Source organism: Terrapene carolina, unplaced genomic scaffold (genome assembly GCF_002925995.2).
Source record: "Terrapene carolina triunguis isolate 2854851 unplaced genomic scaffold, T_m_triunguis-2.0 Scaffold95, whole genome shotgun sequence".
NCBI lineage: Eukaryota > Metazoa > Chordata > Testudines > Emydidae > Terrapene > Terrapene triunguis.
The window spans coordinates 2,397,247-2,411,577 of record NW_020664446.1 but is presented as its reverse complement, the minus strand read 5'-3'; the positions used below and the strand labels follow the sequence as shown (position 1 = coordinate 2,411,577).

At 53.6% G+C, this 14,331-nt stretch overlaps 1 protein-coding gene across 1 annotated transcript; it reads right to left on the bottom strand.

The window, feature by feature from the left end:
* Nucleotides 1-632: 632 nt before the first annotated feature.
* FGF8 (fibroblast growth factor 8) lies at nt 633-14,264 on the bottom strand. Its single transcript, XM_026651005.1, has 5 exons — nt 14,131-14,264; nt 13,936-13,972; nt 11,529-11,709; nt 5,939-6,045; nt 633-1,050 (listed from the first exon to the last, which is right to left on the bottom strand). Exons 1-5 carry the CDS (start codon nt 14,160-14,162, stop codon nt 763-765), a joined length of 645 nt encoding a protein of 214 aa, XP_026506790.1. The 5' UTR covers nt 14,163-14,264; the 3' UTR covers nt 633-762.
* Nucleotides 14,265-14,331: the final 67 nt, after the last annotated feature.

The following is a 14,331-nucleotide window of genomic DNA, read 5'->3' as shown; positions in this document are numbered from 1 at the left end:
TTCCCAGGTTCCTTTTGTTAACAGAGGGCCCATCTCCATTCAGGATTTTGCCTGGGGGCATCTCTATCCCCCCATCCACTCCAGCCTACTGTGGAAAGCTGGGGAGCTGGGAAAGAAGCGGTGTTGTGGGATCAGAACAGTATCAAACCACCCCTTGTCCAGCTAAAGACATAGATATATTGATTGTGGAAAGCCGTAGGCAACCCAATTACCACCAGAAACCCAACAGGCATCTGAGTAGAGCTGGGGAAAGAACCCAGGAGTCCTGGTTCCTAGTCTTCAAATCCCTCCCCCATCTCTTTTCTTTCCCATCTTTTTTTCTTTTCAAAGAAGCCTCCATTGCTTTATTGGCAGTAGTGCTTTGGTCCCGGATTGGGGGGGGGGGTTTGTGGTTGTTGTTTGTTTGTTTGAAAACGATTTTTTTTTGCCCCCTTTCCCCTAGAGCTACAGCAATAAAACACAACCCCAAACCGACGGGAACGAGTCTAAGTGAAGGGGCTTTCCCCATTCGCGAGTCTTTGAACATTTCATTGCTTTTCTAAAGTTGGAATACAAAAATAGAGCCTCTTCCTTTTCTTTTCTTTTTTTTGTAAAAAACAAAACAAAACAAAATTATAAACAACTAGATCGGGTCATTTTTTTTGTCCTCTTTTTTTTTTTCTTTTTTAATAACTGTATAAAAAAAAGTCTCTAGTCACAGTCCAGCACATGTCTACGCTGAGGAAAAGGGGGCGGGGCTTGGGAGGCAGGGGACGGGGCAAGTCAGGGGCCCTGCCGAGGGCTGGAGTTTCGAGTCCTTTTACTTCTCCGGTTGAACGGGTAATTGAGGAACTCAAAGCGTCTGTGGGGCTCGGTGGTCTGGTGGCCCTTGGGGAGCCTCTTCATGAAGTGCACCTCGCGCTGGTGCTGCCGCGTCTTGGAGCCCTTGCGGGGCCGGCCCTTGCGGGTGAAGGCCATGTACCAGCCCTCGTACTTGGCGTTCTGCAGCGCCGTGTAGTTGTTCTCCAGGACGATCTCCGTGAAGACGCAGTCTTTGCCTTTGCCGTTGCTCTGTGGGGGGGACACAAAGATACATTCAGCAATGGTTGGACTTCACTGTGGCCAGCCCCAGCCACTCACAAAGCAGGAACCAGGCCCCCAAAATCATGAGACTGGCTTCAAAAAAGAGAGCTTTAAAAAGAATAGATGCGGGAGTCTCCTTCTGAGCCTGGAGGGGGCACCTTCCCAAGCTTGTCTCGTCTCCACAACCGCCGGGGAGAGAGACACTATAAATGAAAGCTGGATTCTCCCATGATGCCCCGTCCCCGGGAGGTGGGCTTTAAGCAAAGCAGCCAGCATCCCAAACTCACCCGATTTGGCAGCGCTGCAGTTTGTGCTGCCGCGGAGCCAAAGGATGAGGCCCCCTGCTCTTTGTAGGAGCTGGCTGGTATTTCCTGCTCCCAGCTAGGCCAGACACATCCCAGGACACTGGGAGCCAGGGTCCTAGTTCTGCCACCGTCGTCATTTCCCCTCCCTCACTGGTTCCTACATCCCTCTGCTCTGGGAAGCAGAAGGAACAATAGCACGTAACGCCATCCTGACGTCTTTATTTCAGGTTCCCGACGCGCGTCACCAATCTGAACTGATGTCATTGGAATTTGGGGCGCAAAGAAGCATTTTTATACCCGTCTCACCAAGTGAGAACCTGAGGCACCAAGAGATGAGCTGACTTGCCCAAACCACCAGTGGCCGAGATGGAATTAGAACCCACGAGTCCCGTCTCCTTGTCTCCTGCTAGACGGCGCTCTCGCCCTGAGGAAACAGCAGGACAGAATCTGCGCTCTGGCTATTCCCGCCAGGAAACCCCAGAAATCTCCGCGGGAAACTTGCTCACGTGAGATTTCCAAGCACTTGAGGGTCCGTTCGGCGTTGGCCAAGCATCCGCGCCTGCGCTCTGCTCTCTTCCCAGGCCCCTTGGAGACACCCCCCTCCCCATCGCTCGGGTCTGTAGTTTAATGCTGTAACTCAGGGGCAGTCAACTGGTTTTTGTCAAGATTAGGGTGACCAGATGTCCCGATTTTATAGGGACAGTCCCGATTTTTGGGTCTTTTTCTTATATAGGCTCCTATTACCCCCACCCCCCGTCCTGGTTTTTCACACTTGCTGTCTGGTCACCCTAGTCAAGATCCAAATTTCTTGGTCAAGTTATAGTCAAGGTCCAGACTCCAGAGAAAATAATAAAAAAAATAATAATAACGATAACAAGTAAAAGATTTTGGGGTCTGTTCAAAAGCTGGCGGTCCAGATTTGGCTGGCGGTCCGCCTCTTCGCTACCTCTGCTCTAACTGGGGCTTTAGTCCTCTATCTTCTCCTTTGATTGGCTCAAATAGCATCACATGACTACTTAATTTGCAACTGAGAAGGGCGGGCGCGTGCTGAGGAGGAGCGCATGGCGCACTTCCCAGTCCCCAGGTGGCCGCAGTCACGGTTAGGAGGAAGGTCTCATTTCCGCTATTTAAAACACACTCGGGAGGAATGTGATGGACAGGACAGGATGCTGCGCTGCAGATGGGACAACCTTGGCCCCAGGCTAGGACGGTTCCTCTGGCCCCGCTGGAACGCCTAGTGCCTGAGGCCGCAGGCCAGGGCATGGTAGCACATTTCCAATGATCAGGGAACAGTCCCTCTCGCTCTGAAATGCAACTCCCGCAGCTCCCAGGGGCTGAGCATCTGGGGCTTCCCCTGACTGCAGCTGTAGGTTGGGTGCTCAGCGTCTGGGAAAGCTCACGCCCGTGTGACACACCCATATACACACGTCCCGGTAGGCACCCTCCAGCCCCCCTCATGTGCATCGCCTGGAGCATGGAAGGAGACAGGGCTGAACCCAAAGAGCTCCGAACACTGCATCCCAATCCCAGATTTGTTGGGTTCCGGCTCCGGACACGAACCCCTCGAACCCGGAGGGGAGTTTGGCTACCAATCCAGACCTAGACCCAACTGCCCTGATAGTACAAACATTGACACACGTGCTCCGTTCTACCCACACGAACAGCCCCATGGGGTAGGAGCTGTCCTCACTTGTCTGTACAGCGCCTAGCACAGTGGGGTCCTGATCCTGGAGAGGGCTCTGTAGGCGCTGGTGCAACAGTCATACTCAATCACAAGGGGCTGTGGTATTTTCTATATCCCTCCCGGCGTGAGCCTTAGGCTGTGTCTACACTGGCAATTGAGTGACAAAACGTTTCTCGTTCACAGGGGCTCACCGCCCCCCTGACCCTGAAAGACAACAGTTTTGCCGCAGCAAGTGGCAGTGTGAACAGTGCGTTGTTGGCAGGAGCGCTCTCCTGCCGACAACGCGAACGCCCCTTGCTGGGGGTGGAAGTGTTTGCCGACAAAGAGTGGCTACACTGCCTGACTTTTAGCCACACGGCTGTCACTGAAAGCTGTGTAGTGCAGACAGAGCCTTGGTGACCGCAGGCCAGCTGGGCAGGCAGAGGGAGAGAAAGAGACGTGTAAAACCTCAACCCACCAGCACTAGAGATGAGCTGGAGTCTCCAGCCCTCCTGGCTGGGATGAACCGGGCTCCTGAGATACAGAACTGAATGTGATCTGGGGCAGCCCTGTCGTAAACCAGCGACCAGTCCAGATCTCCCGCGCTGGAGCTGCTCGGATGCTAAAGCCCCGATTAAAAGGGCTGCAAATCTGAGGCTGGAAAGCAGCAAAAGAGGTGGTAGAAAGAGGGTGAAATCCTGGCCCAAGTGAAGTCCGGGGGAGTTTTGCCCCAAAAGTGGGAGAGGGGCTCACCCACAAGTTTATACTGCTGGAGTGCGGACTGAGTAAAAGGGGAGTAAGGAGCCAGCATCTGGCCTGACAACAGCAGCGCCTGGCATTTCTGGAGCAGCTCTTGGTCAGTGCGTGAGGACATGTGGGGGTCGCTCCATCGACTGCAGAAGGGAAACTGGCTCTGGGGTGAAGCACGGAGCCTGCTTAGCCGCGCACAGCAACACTGCCTAACGAGTTAGCACCGGAAGCACAGAGTGCGGGGCCTGGGCAGCACCAGAGGGTGACGGAGCTCTCGGAAGGCAGAGTGTCAGTTCCCAAGCTGGACACCAGCGTTAATCGTCTGGCTCCTGAGACGAACGCCCTGGGATCTCCAGCAAGGGGCAGGCAGCATCACGTATGCGCCTCAAACCCGAGGTGGAGCCCCCTTTCTAACCCTCCGCCTCGGGTTCTCACTAGCCCACGGATAGCAAGGACTGTACCATGGGCCCCCAGATCTTTAAAATGGGTGCACACGGTATGCAGAGACCACAGGTCCCAGCATGCATTGCAGCCAAGCCTCTCAGATCATCCATGCTGGGACCAGGAGTCTCCCCGGGCTGCACCAGTTGCAGTCTGCTCCATCCGACGCCAGTCCCCTGGGCTCCCTGGGGGCTGGGCACTGTTTGAGCACCCGGAGCACTAGCCGAGTTAGACGACGTTTGGCTCCTTTCTGGGGCCCCGCACCCCGATCCGAGCCCATGCGCTGTGACGCCTACGGCAGCTGCATGTGAGCAGTGAGATCAGGCACCCAAGCAGATGGCAGGATCCAAACAGCGCAGGGAGCTCATAATCCCTCGCAGCCAGATCACACATGCAACGTCCGGAAAGAACTGGCCAGGGGAGGCGGGGAAGAGAAGCCGGTGGGCAGGGCAGGCAGTTAATGTCCGGCAGCAGAGCCAGGCGAGCTCGGAGTCAGGGAGGAGGGGAAAGGGGACAGGGCAAGGCGGAGAGAGAAATCAGATTTAAGCAGGTTGCACTAACCCTTCCTGCTCCTGCTCCAGACCGGGATCTGGGGAAGGATGGACGGGGCTGGGGACGTGGGCCAGGAGGCGCAGTTTGACGTGTGCGCTCCATTCATGCATGCAGCTGATGAGCCTGTGGCCAGCCAAGCCCCCGGCAGAGTCAGCGTGCGAGCGAGACATATGGCGCACGCCTGCCGAGCTAAGCCAGGCACGCGCAAAGATCTGCGGAGCTGCCACGCTCCCTGGCTAGCTGACGTCAGTGACTGGACTCTATAACAGGCCCCCCCCCCCCCCGGCTGAGAGGAGGAACTGCCCCAATAGCGCTAGGCCCAGCGGAACCTCCTCCCACAAGAACTTCTTCCCGCCAGGCCCCGTTTCCCCAGCGCTGGGATGCCTGCGTGCGCAGAACGCACTCTGCTGCCCCAGGGACAGAGCGCTGCAAGCAGGAGCCGGCGCAGGAATTCCTCACGAGCCAGCTCCCCGGCTGGTGCAAATCAGAGCCTGCAGATTGCAAGGGCCTGCACCGATTTGCACCAGCCGCTGGGTTCCTTGGGTCTAAACTAGGCTCTTAAACCAGGGCCCGCCCGAAGAGCAGTGAAATAAACATGCGTGGAGCTATGGAAAGAGGGAAGAGGAGATAAAGGGCCCACAGGGATGAGAGCCAAAGAACTGCCAATCTATGTACATGCAAGTGGGGGCAGCGGCAGAACGGGGGGACGGGGGGAGGGGGCTGGTTCAGCTGGCAATGGAGGGGCCTGGGGGCGAGAGTGCAGGAAGCAGCTACCGCTGCAGGTCTGTGCGTTGCCTGATCTCCCCGATCACCCCCAGACAAGCGCCAGGGAAGGAGAGTAACACAAAACCTTCCAGCCGATCCTGGCCCGAAAGTGGAGTTTACCCTCCCGCCGCCCCACAGAGCAGCTCCCCCGTGAGGAAGGAAGCGTTGGGAGTTCAGGGGGGCGCGTACAGGAAGGGCCAGCCCCAGAACCACAGAGCAGCCCGGCTGTTTGTGAGGAGAGAGCCGTGGAATTCGCCCCAGGCCGCCCAGCTTGCCAGCCCCATCGCCTCCTTGATCCCCGCAGCCACGTTCCCCCCTTCCCCTGCCTCGACACCTCCCTCTATCCGCTCCCCTCTTCCCCGGGGGGCGCTGGGTCCCCAGGCCTGCCCCCCGCCCTTACCTTGCCAATCAGCTTCCCCTTCTTGTTCATGCAGATGTAGAACCCGGTCTCGGCCCCTTTGATGCGCACGCGGCTCCCGAAGGTGTCCGTCTCCACGATGAGCTTGGCTGGTGGGAAGGAGAGAGGCCAGGTCATAGCGACGGGCTCCAGCAGGCACCCCCCACTCCGCTCCCCACCTGGTGGGCCAACGGCCCCCACCCCGCCGGTACCTGCGCCTGACTCTGAGCACACCAGGACCACAGCCGGCTTCCTGTTACGCCCGGGCTACAGCCGCAATCCAGCCGCACTGGACCCAGCACAGAGCGCCGGCCCAGCTAGCCAGGCGTCCCGCCTCTGGCCAACACTAGATGCTTCGCAGGACATTGCACAAGCCCCAGAATGCACCTCTTGCTGGGCCAGGCTATGGTGAAGGGCGCGTATTGGGCAGAGAGGTGCCTCACTGTCAATCTCACAGGAAGGGCACTGCCTGGGACTAAGGAGACCACAGATTCCCTGGGTGACCATGGTCCAATCACTGAGTGGCTCCGTGCCTCGGTTTCCCCTCTGTGAGAAGGGGATGACGGCACTTCCCTGCCTCACAGGGAGACTGGGAAGATCAATAAGATCATGATGCTGGGATAATAAGAGCACAGGGGCTGTGTCAGTACCCCAGGGATCTAGACTTTAGTTGGGAGCTGCAATCCATATAGATGGAGAGAGAGCAAAGTCACCCTGGACGCTAACTCGACACCGAAAGGACAGGCAGGGAGGCAGATCTGGGAACTGAATCCAAGCCAAGGGGAAGGAAGGGGGAGCTGCTTAACCCTCCTTGCATCTCCTCCCCCTGCGGTTCAGGCCCTCGCTCCGTCGCTCAGCGCCCCAGGCCCAAGCGGGCAGAGGGGGGCCTCTCTCTGCGGTGACTTTGTGGCTGGCAGGGGAGACGCCGACGGGCACGGCCACCCTGCTAATGTGTTTCACCTTTGCGGGAGTTGAGGGGGCGTATTGATTCGGGCTCCGTGTTTTAATGGAGCCATCGATCGGCGGCCGAAGGAGCGATGCAAATCGCCGATCGATGGGGCGCCTATAAATAGACCTGTCACCACCTCCTCCCTGGGCGTGTGCCGCCCGGAGCAGGGAGCTCCCCCCAGTACTTTAGGCACGTTGCTGCTGCCAGCAGAGAAAGCCTCTTGCAGAGGGAGCTCGGGAAAGCCCAGCAGGGACCTGCTCTTAAATATCCACTGGCCCGATCAGATCCCACCCTCCTGCAAATGGGGAGTAAGTCTCTCACGGTCAATGACGCTGCCCCGGGGTGAATGGGAGGAGTTAAGCCCTATAACTACAGGATGCAATTGACATGAAACAGGACCAGATCTACACTCCTGAATCAGCTGAGCAGCCCCCCCGCCCCCCTCCCCGTCACAGCCTATGGCTGAGGCTGGCAGGATCGGGCCCTCGTGATACTGTAGCAATCTGGGGAGCTGGTGATTAGAGCTTCCCACAAGGGCTGTCGCTGAAGCTTGCACTTCATGGCCTTGAGGATTGGAGCGCCCACAAGGGCCTCTGAGATCACTGCGCGAGAGCTGGGTATCAGGTGACCTACGCACGCCCGTGACAAGCCAACGGGCAGGCTTGGATTGGCACGGCACATGCGGACCAGTCGCCGTGATCTGTCATTGTCAGTTCAGCACAATGGATTTCCTGCCACACCTTCAAACCAAGGCTCTCAAAGCACCTTGCAAATATTGCTTCGTTGAGCTAGATTAATTAGTTGAATCAGCAACAATCACCCCCATCTTACAACGCACAGAGGGACGTAATGACGTGCCCAAGTCATTGGTGCGTCCAGGAGTAGAATCCAGGAACCCCCTGGCTCCAATCACTGGAAGATCCTTTCTCCCAGTCCACAGGACAGTGCCCTTTTGCAGACACCTCCCACGGCAAGAACTGCTCTCTCTTTTGTTTTGGCCTTGTGTTGCTTGCAGTCCAACAGCTCCTGCATTCTGCCCCAGAGGCAGCTGCACTTCAGGGGCGAACGAAGCGATGGAATGGTTCTGGCAGTGCTTTGGGATCCTTGGGGATGCAGGCGCTGGATTGATGCGAGGGGCTGGGGCTTTTTAGAGAGGATACGAAACTACCTTTGAAAACCAAAGGGAAGAATTGCACAAAGAGCAGCCAGACTGGGACCAATCGGGGACAGGGACTGCCTTCCTTGTGATTAATCTGTACAGCGCCTTGCACAGGGCATGATTGGAGTCCCTGGCACTACCAGAATGCCACCACTGCCCCTGACGTCACTGAAGCAAGGGCCCTGCCCTCCGAATCGTACGCTATTCAGTCACAACAGGACAAGTCAGAGTCAGAGCTGGCAGCCTGGCACACCAGCTCACCCTGCAGCCTGGCGCGCCGGCTCACCCTGCAGCCCGGCACGCCGGCTCACCCTGGAGCCTGGCACATCAGCTCACCCTGGAGCCTGGCACACCAGCTCACCCTGCAGCCCGGCGCGCCGGCTCACCCTGCAGCTGCTGCTAAGAAAGCCCTTTGAACATCATCCCCAGGGGCCAGACCCCCCTAAAAGAGAGGGGCTTCGACACACAGGGAAGCCTCAGCCAGGGGGCCAACCCCTCCGTTCCTGCAGGTCAGCTAGACAGATGGGAAGGCTTCAGCGAAGCAAGGTCCACTGAACGAGCAGGAACCCTTGTCCGAGACCCCCAGCCTCACGATGCCAGCACAGCCTCCCACCCCCAAACGGTCCGGGCAGAGCCTGACGCCCTGCTGTGGATCTGGCATTCAAAGCCCACTGGTACCAAACCCCCCCCATGGGCAGGCTGAACTTTGAATTGATGAGCTGGAAAGAAGGACATGCCTATCCTCTGCCCCTCGCCCCCGTCACACCCCCTCCACCTCCTCTCCTGGGCCCGGCACCTCCCAGAGCACACCGGCACCATCCAAATATCTCCAAAAGCACAACTTGAGCCGACCAGAGTCCCTGCGACGGGGACCCCTTCGTGATCTGCCTCTGGAGGGGGCCAGGGGAGCGGAATTGATCGGAGAGGCAGTAAAAGGTTTAAAGAGCATTGATTTTCTTTCCCTTTGCTGATCGATTGACAGATCGGGGGGGGGGGGTGAGTGGAGGAAAGCCTAAGGAAGAGCGGCACAAACCCACAGCTTTAAAGATGCACATCTCTTTCCCCTCCGCCTCCTCCCCTGATTTATAGCCCTGTTGGTCGCTTTTGCTTCCCCGCACCAGCCTGGCCAGGGAGCCGCTCCGATGCCGGGCAGCTGCTCACACCGAGGGCCCTGTAAGCACTCGGCTCCAGAGAGCAGCTCGATAGAAACAATGGGGGCGCAAAAGAAAAGACAAGTCCCAGCCTGTCCCAGGGACATGCAGCTCCCAGGGCTGCACGCTGGATTCGGGCAACCTGCGCCCTTCCAGAACCAAATCCCCCAGCCCCCAAAGGTGCAGCCTGGATTAAATCGTACAGAAATCAGAGCACTTTGGGATCGTTCCTGGGGGATCCAGCACCATTTCCGAGTCACTTGGCCTGCGGACATTGTAATCCGGATTAAAGCCGCTCGGGGTTGGTTTTTGTCAAAGACACAGCTCAGGAAGGATGAGGAGGGCTTTATCATCCAGCCCACTTTGCCCATAATTAAAAAGTCAGTCAAATATTGACAATTAAGACAAATAACCGAGAACAGTGCACGACATTAAGTCGGCAGTAAAAACGTCGCAGCGGGGAAAGCGGTCAGTTGCAGAAATAAATCAACCCCTTTATTCCCATCCGAAAAATATAATCCAAATGCTTTCAGTTTTTAATTTTTGTTAAAGGGGATTTTTAAATAACAGTTGTTGGGGTTGATTTTTTTATAAAAAAAAGCTTAACATATTCAACTCTATTCTTTCACTTAAGTGACAGATTTATCCCAGTAAAATTATGTTTCATGCTAAAACTTTGAAGGGAAAGTGGCTACGTAAATGCTGAAAAAATGCAGCGAGACACACTTGATCCCCTAACTGGACTGCGAAGAGGAGAAAGTATTCAGGAAATGTTAAAAAAGGTGAAAGTCAGAAGAGTTTTAATAGCTCTTCCAGACATGGGGGTCTCTCTAGAGATTCATATAGAACAATCCTGAACCTCTATTTTAACATTTACAGACTTGCAACTCTTTTAAAACTTTACATCTGAAAAACTGCTTGTACTTTTTCTGTTTTAGATCATTCTTCATTTTTTTTCTTAGCTCTTCAAATGCTTAACCTTTTTTATGACTTTTTAATAGAGTTTTTCATGCTGCCACTAGCCCTCCCTCTTGCTGGCTTTGTTTAACTTGGTCATTATTTAGATTTGCAATAGCTGCTCTTCTTTTTTAAAATACATATATATATATAAAAAACAAGAAGAGATTTTTTTCATTTCCTGGGAAATAATCTAATACCCTTTCAACCTGGAGCTGCTTTATGCCAGGGATATGTCATTTGAAAGGTTAATATAGAGCAAGATGTGGAATCCACACTTAGTCTAACTATTAAAGTTCATCATAAAATTTTCAGCCAAATCAAAATATATATATTTTCCGCTAATCTCTCTGAGCAAGAAAGGGAAATTGCAGCTAATACCAAAGAAAAACAGTAATGATTCGAATGTGTAGCACGTATAAATACATACACAAACAACAGACGTGAGCGTCTCCTGCCACTGAATTCGCCAGGAGCGGGAGCCAGTCTGTCCCCTCATAGCTGCGTTCCACATATACGCAGAGACTGCCAAAGGCCCACAACAATTAGAGCGTCCACAGCTTTGCTAAGACCCCTGACCTCCGGTATGTGTTTGACCATTTGATTGTGTAATTAACACACATGATCAAAGTATTTAGACTTTCACACGTCTTGGGGCTGCTCTGTCACACCCTTTCCCCTTTGAGAGTGAAAGCTGCAGGGACTGGTGTCTTTCCATGGGTGCCCTGTCAAAGGCCCCATCTGGAACACCCTTGCAAGTGGCCGAGGGAATCTGTCCCTAGACTGATCTCCAATTCCAGAGCCTCCTCGCTTTTGTCACTGGAGCTACACTGCAGTCCTCTTCACCTCCCTCCCTCCCTCCCTGCACCTTAGCTCTGGGCTAGCCCGGGTGGGTGTGGAAGTCTGGGGCACAGAGTATATTTCAGGGAAATACCACTCCCATTCTGGGGTTAGTTCTAATTTGCCCCCCCCTTCCAACAAATCAGTAACTCATTTATGTTTCTTTGAAGGGAATATTTGCAGCCATCTCCGTCCTGGAGCCTAGCCTGCCACTGGCTGCAGCAGCTATCAGACGGCAGGCCCTCAACGCACCCGGGGTCAGGTGTAAAAAAACAACAACCCCAAAGCTCCTATTCCCTCCTTAGATACGGTGTCGCTTGGAACATACCCTGACAATTGGATCATGTCAGAGCTAAGTCTTATTATAAGCATTGATCCCCATGGTCTCCCTTTGCAGGACCCCACGACCCAAACGATTTCAATGATTCCTGGCTAACGAACGGGACGGGAACCATCAGTTACTCCGCTGCACCGGTAACGCTCCCCCATCACCGTCTGTTCCCCCGCCCCCGTGTGCGCCCCGTCCTGTGCCCTTACCATGAGCGTCCCCGTCCTCGGCCATGGCATTGATTTTCTTGTTGTCCAGGACTTGCACGTGCTTCCCGCTGGTCCGGCTGTACAGCTGGTAGGTGCGGACGAGCCGTCGGCTGAGCTGATCCGTCACCAGGCTCTGCTCCCTCACATGCTGTGTAAAATTAGGTGGGGACTGAACAGTTACCTTTAGGAAATTAAAAAATATACAACACACCATTATAATCTCTGCTCCTCCGAGGGGCTAATGGGCTGCGTGACGGTCGCTGGCCTCCAGTGGGGGTTTATGAGGCAGCTAGTTTATATGGTGCAAAGCCAGGATCGCTATGGGTTGTAACACTCATACAGTGCTTTCCAAATGCAAAGTGCTGCACAAACATCAATCAGCAGCGAGAAGGAAATCACTGACTCCAGGGGTGCGCAGGTGATTATACCCAGGGCGGATTCGGACCTTAGTTATCTCCGTTTTGGAACCAGTGCCATTCCATTGACTTCAGAGGAGTTACTGCGGATTTATACGGGTACAAGCCAGATCAGACTCCAGGCTGGTGCATACTGAGGAGCAAACTCCTCTCCCATTTACACTGCCTGCCGTCAAGCCACTGACTATAAGGGAGTTACTCCAGATTTACCTCCAAAGTGACAGCAGGATCTGTACCACTACATTATACATTGTCCGTACATTTCCGTGGGAAGAGACCGGTTCTCGCATCATGTAACCACGGTCCTAAGGTGTCACCTAGCCGTGTGCATGTATGTATAGGCAGTATCATTCCCATTCGTTTTTAACAACTGCTTTTCTCTCTGGCCCTTTGCTCTTCATTTTTCTGCTCTTTCAAACCACCCCCTTCTGATTTTTGAGTCCTCGTTCAAAGAAAACCCATCGATCAAGGCAGAGCCCGGAACTGCTCCAAGGGAACCGTGCCTGAGACCAAAATAACCGATGGCACAGAAGGCAAACACAGCCACAAATGATCCCCCAACTGGACTCAGCCCTGTGTAGCAGCCAGGCAGTTTGCAATCGATTTTCCCTCTAATATTTATGAACGGCTCCAGCGAGGGGTTTCCCACCAGCAGCCCCCCCCAAACATTCCGATTAAACAGAAACCCGTTAGCACCAGATCAGTTACTGACCCAGTTCTCTACAGAACCAGCTGTGCCACCGGTGGGCTTTTGTTCCCGGTGAACGATTTGGGGAGCACCAAATCTGCTTTTCCTCTGCCAGTCAAGTCTGCTCGGAATTCCCTGGCCCTGGGCTCAAATCCCTCTTTTAAGTCTGGAAGGTTTCGCTTGCCCCTGACATTTATAAAGACGTATTCTGAGCAAATGTTGAGGAGATCGCTCTTTTCAGCATCACCCGAGCCCCCCGCCCCACCTCCATGTCAAACATGAAGGATTCCTCCCTGCTATCAGAACAGCCACTGCTTCCCCAAAGCTGAGTTTATATAGATATCTCCTCCTGACAATTTAATCTCTCTCGCTCGCTCTCTTTGTCTGTGTATTTCCTATGGATGCTTTTTGGATAATATCTCTGGGTTCTCTTGCCAACTCTGATGAGGGTACCATGTGGAGAAGAGGATTGCCTGCCATACGGCTATTTGGTCTCCATCTGATACTCCAAAATATTGTAACTATGTTTTAACACAACTCCTTCTCGCTGGGTTGGCTCCGTTCCCTTTGCTTTCCACCCCCTTCATGCCGGAATCGTTATTTTTCCAAGCTTCCAAAATTGTAGATCAATGTCCTTTTTAAACAAAACCTCCCACCTGTAATCCCTGGATTGTTCCCACCCTGGGTTTGAAATCAGAGGGATGGCAATTCCCCGAGGTGGGTTTTGCACAGCATCTAGCTGTGCTGAGGATGGGCTGTTGAATATATTCACAACACGATTCGAAGCTTTAGCAATCAGAAAGAGTGATGCTAAAGACTGAGATTATGGGCTGGGCCGAATCAGATTTTTTTTTTTAAAGTGAAGGCGTGTGGATAAAAAAAGACCCAATAGTGACAAACCCACAATGCTACTTGCAATTAAAAGAACCACGCCACTTACAAGTACTGCCCTCTAATTTCAAGCAATCAACTTATATTTCCTGCTCTGTATTTTGGCTCGTCTTCTCGTTTCATTTCTTAAATCTGCAGCCTGCAATAACCTTTTCTCCTTGAACCTACTACAAATGGATGATTTCCCCTGGATCTTGGTGTAAAATAACTCTCCTTTCTGCCTCATGTCGATGGGTCAAGAGTTACCACCAGTTTCCCCCTTCACCACCAGTTTCCCCCTTCTTCCAAAAACTCCCCTTCGATTATTATTATATTTTTGTTAAAAAGCAGATTTGGCTCTGGAACAATTAAACAACAAGATTGTTTTTACTGGTTGGCTTCAAACAAAGAAAGAATAAAAGAAGATACTTACCTGAGCTTGTAAGGAGAGAACAAACAAGTGCAATAACCTAGAATGAGGGGGGGAAAGAAAAGGGAAGGAGGGAAAAAAGAGGTGTGAAGTGATTGCTTTGAAATGGAGCCGAAATAAATGTGGAAAATAAAGGGAGGGGGGTTTGCACCAGGGCTGGGGGAGGGAAAGCGGACAAATTCAGCCGAGATTACTTACAAATAGCTAAATACTGAGGAGGAGGGCTCCATCCCGGGACTGAGCGGTTACACAGAGCTGTAACTTTGTCAGAGGTGGGCGGCTGGTGCTGGGGGGGAGAAGGGGAGGCTTAAAGGGCTTTTCCAGCACGGTCCGTTCCTTGATGTTGTTGCAAAAAAAAAATATTAAAGATTCAGTGGGGCCGAGGGGCGCGTCCCCCCC

What these genes read in the sequence shown, in the direction of transcription:
- FGF8 (XM_026651005.1), bottom strand. Translation starts at nt 14,162, where the DNA reads ATGGAGCCCTCCTCCTCAGTATTTAGCTATTT. An exon ending in TCCTCAGTATTTAGCTATTT is followed by an intron (nt 13,973 to 14,130) that starts GTAAGTAATCTC and finishes CCCTCATTCTAG; the next exon opens with GTTATTGCACTTGTTTGTTC. An exon ending in CGAGGACGGGGACGCTCATG is followed by an intron (nt 6,046 to 11,528) that starts GTAAGGGCACAG and finishes CCTTCCCACCAG; the next exon opens with CCAAGCTCATCGTGGAGACG.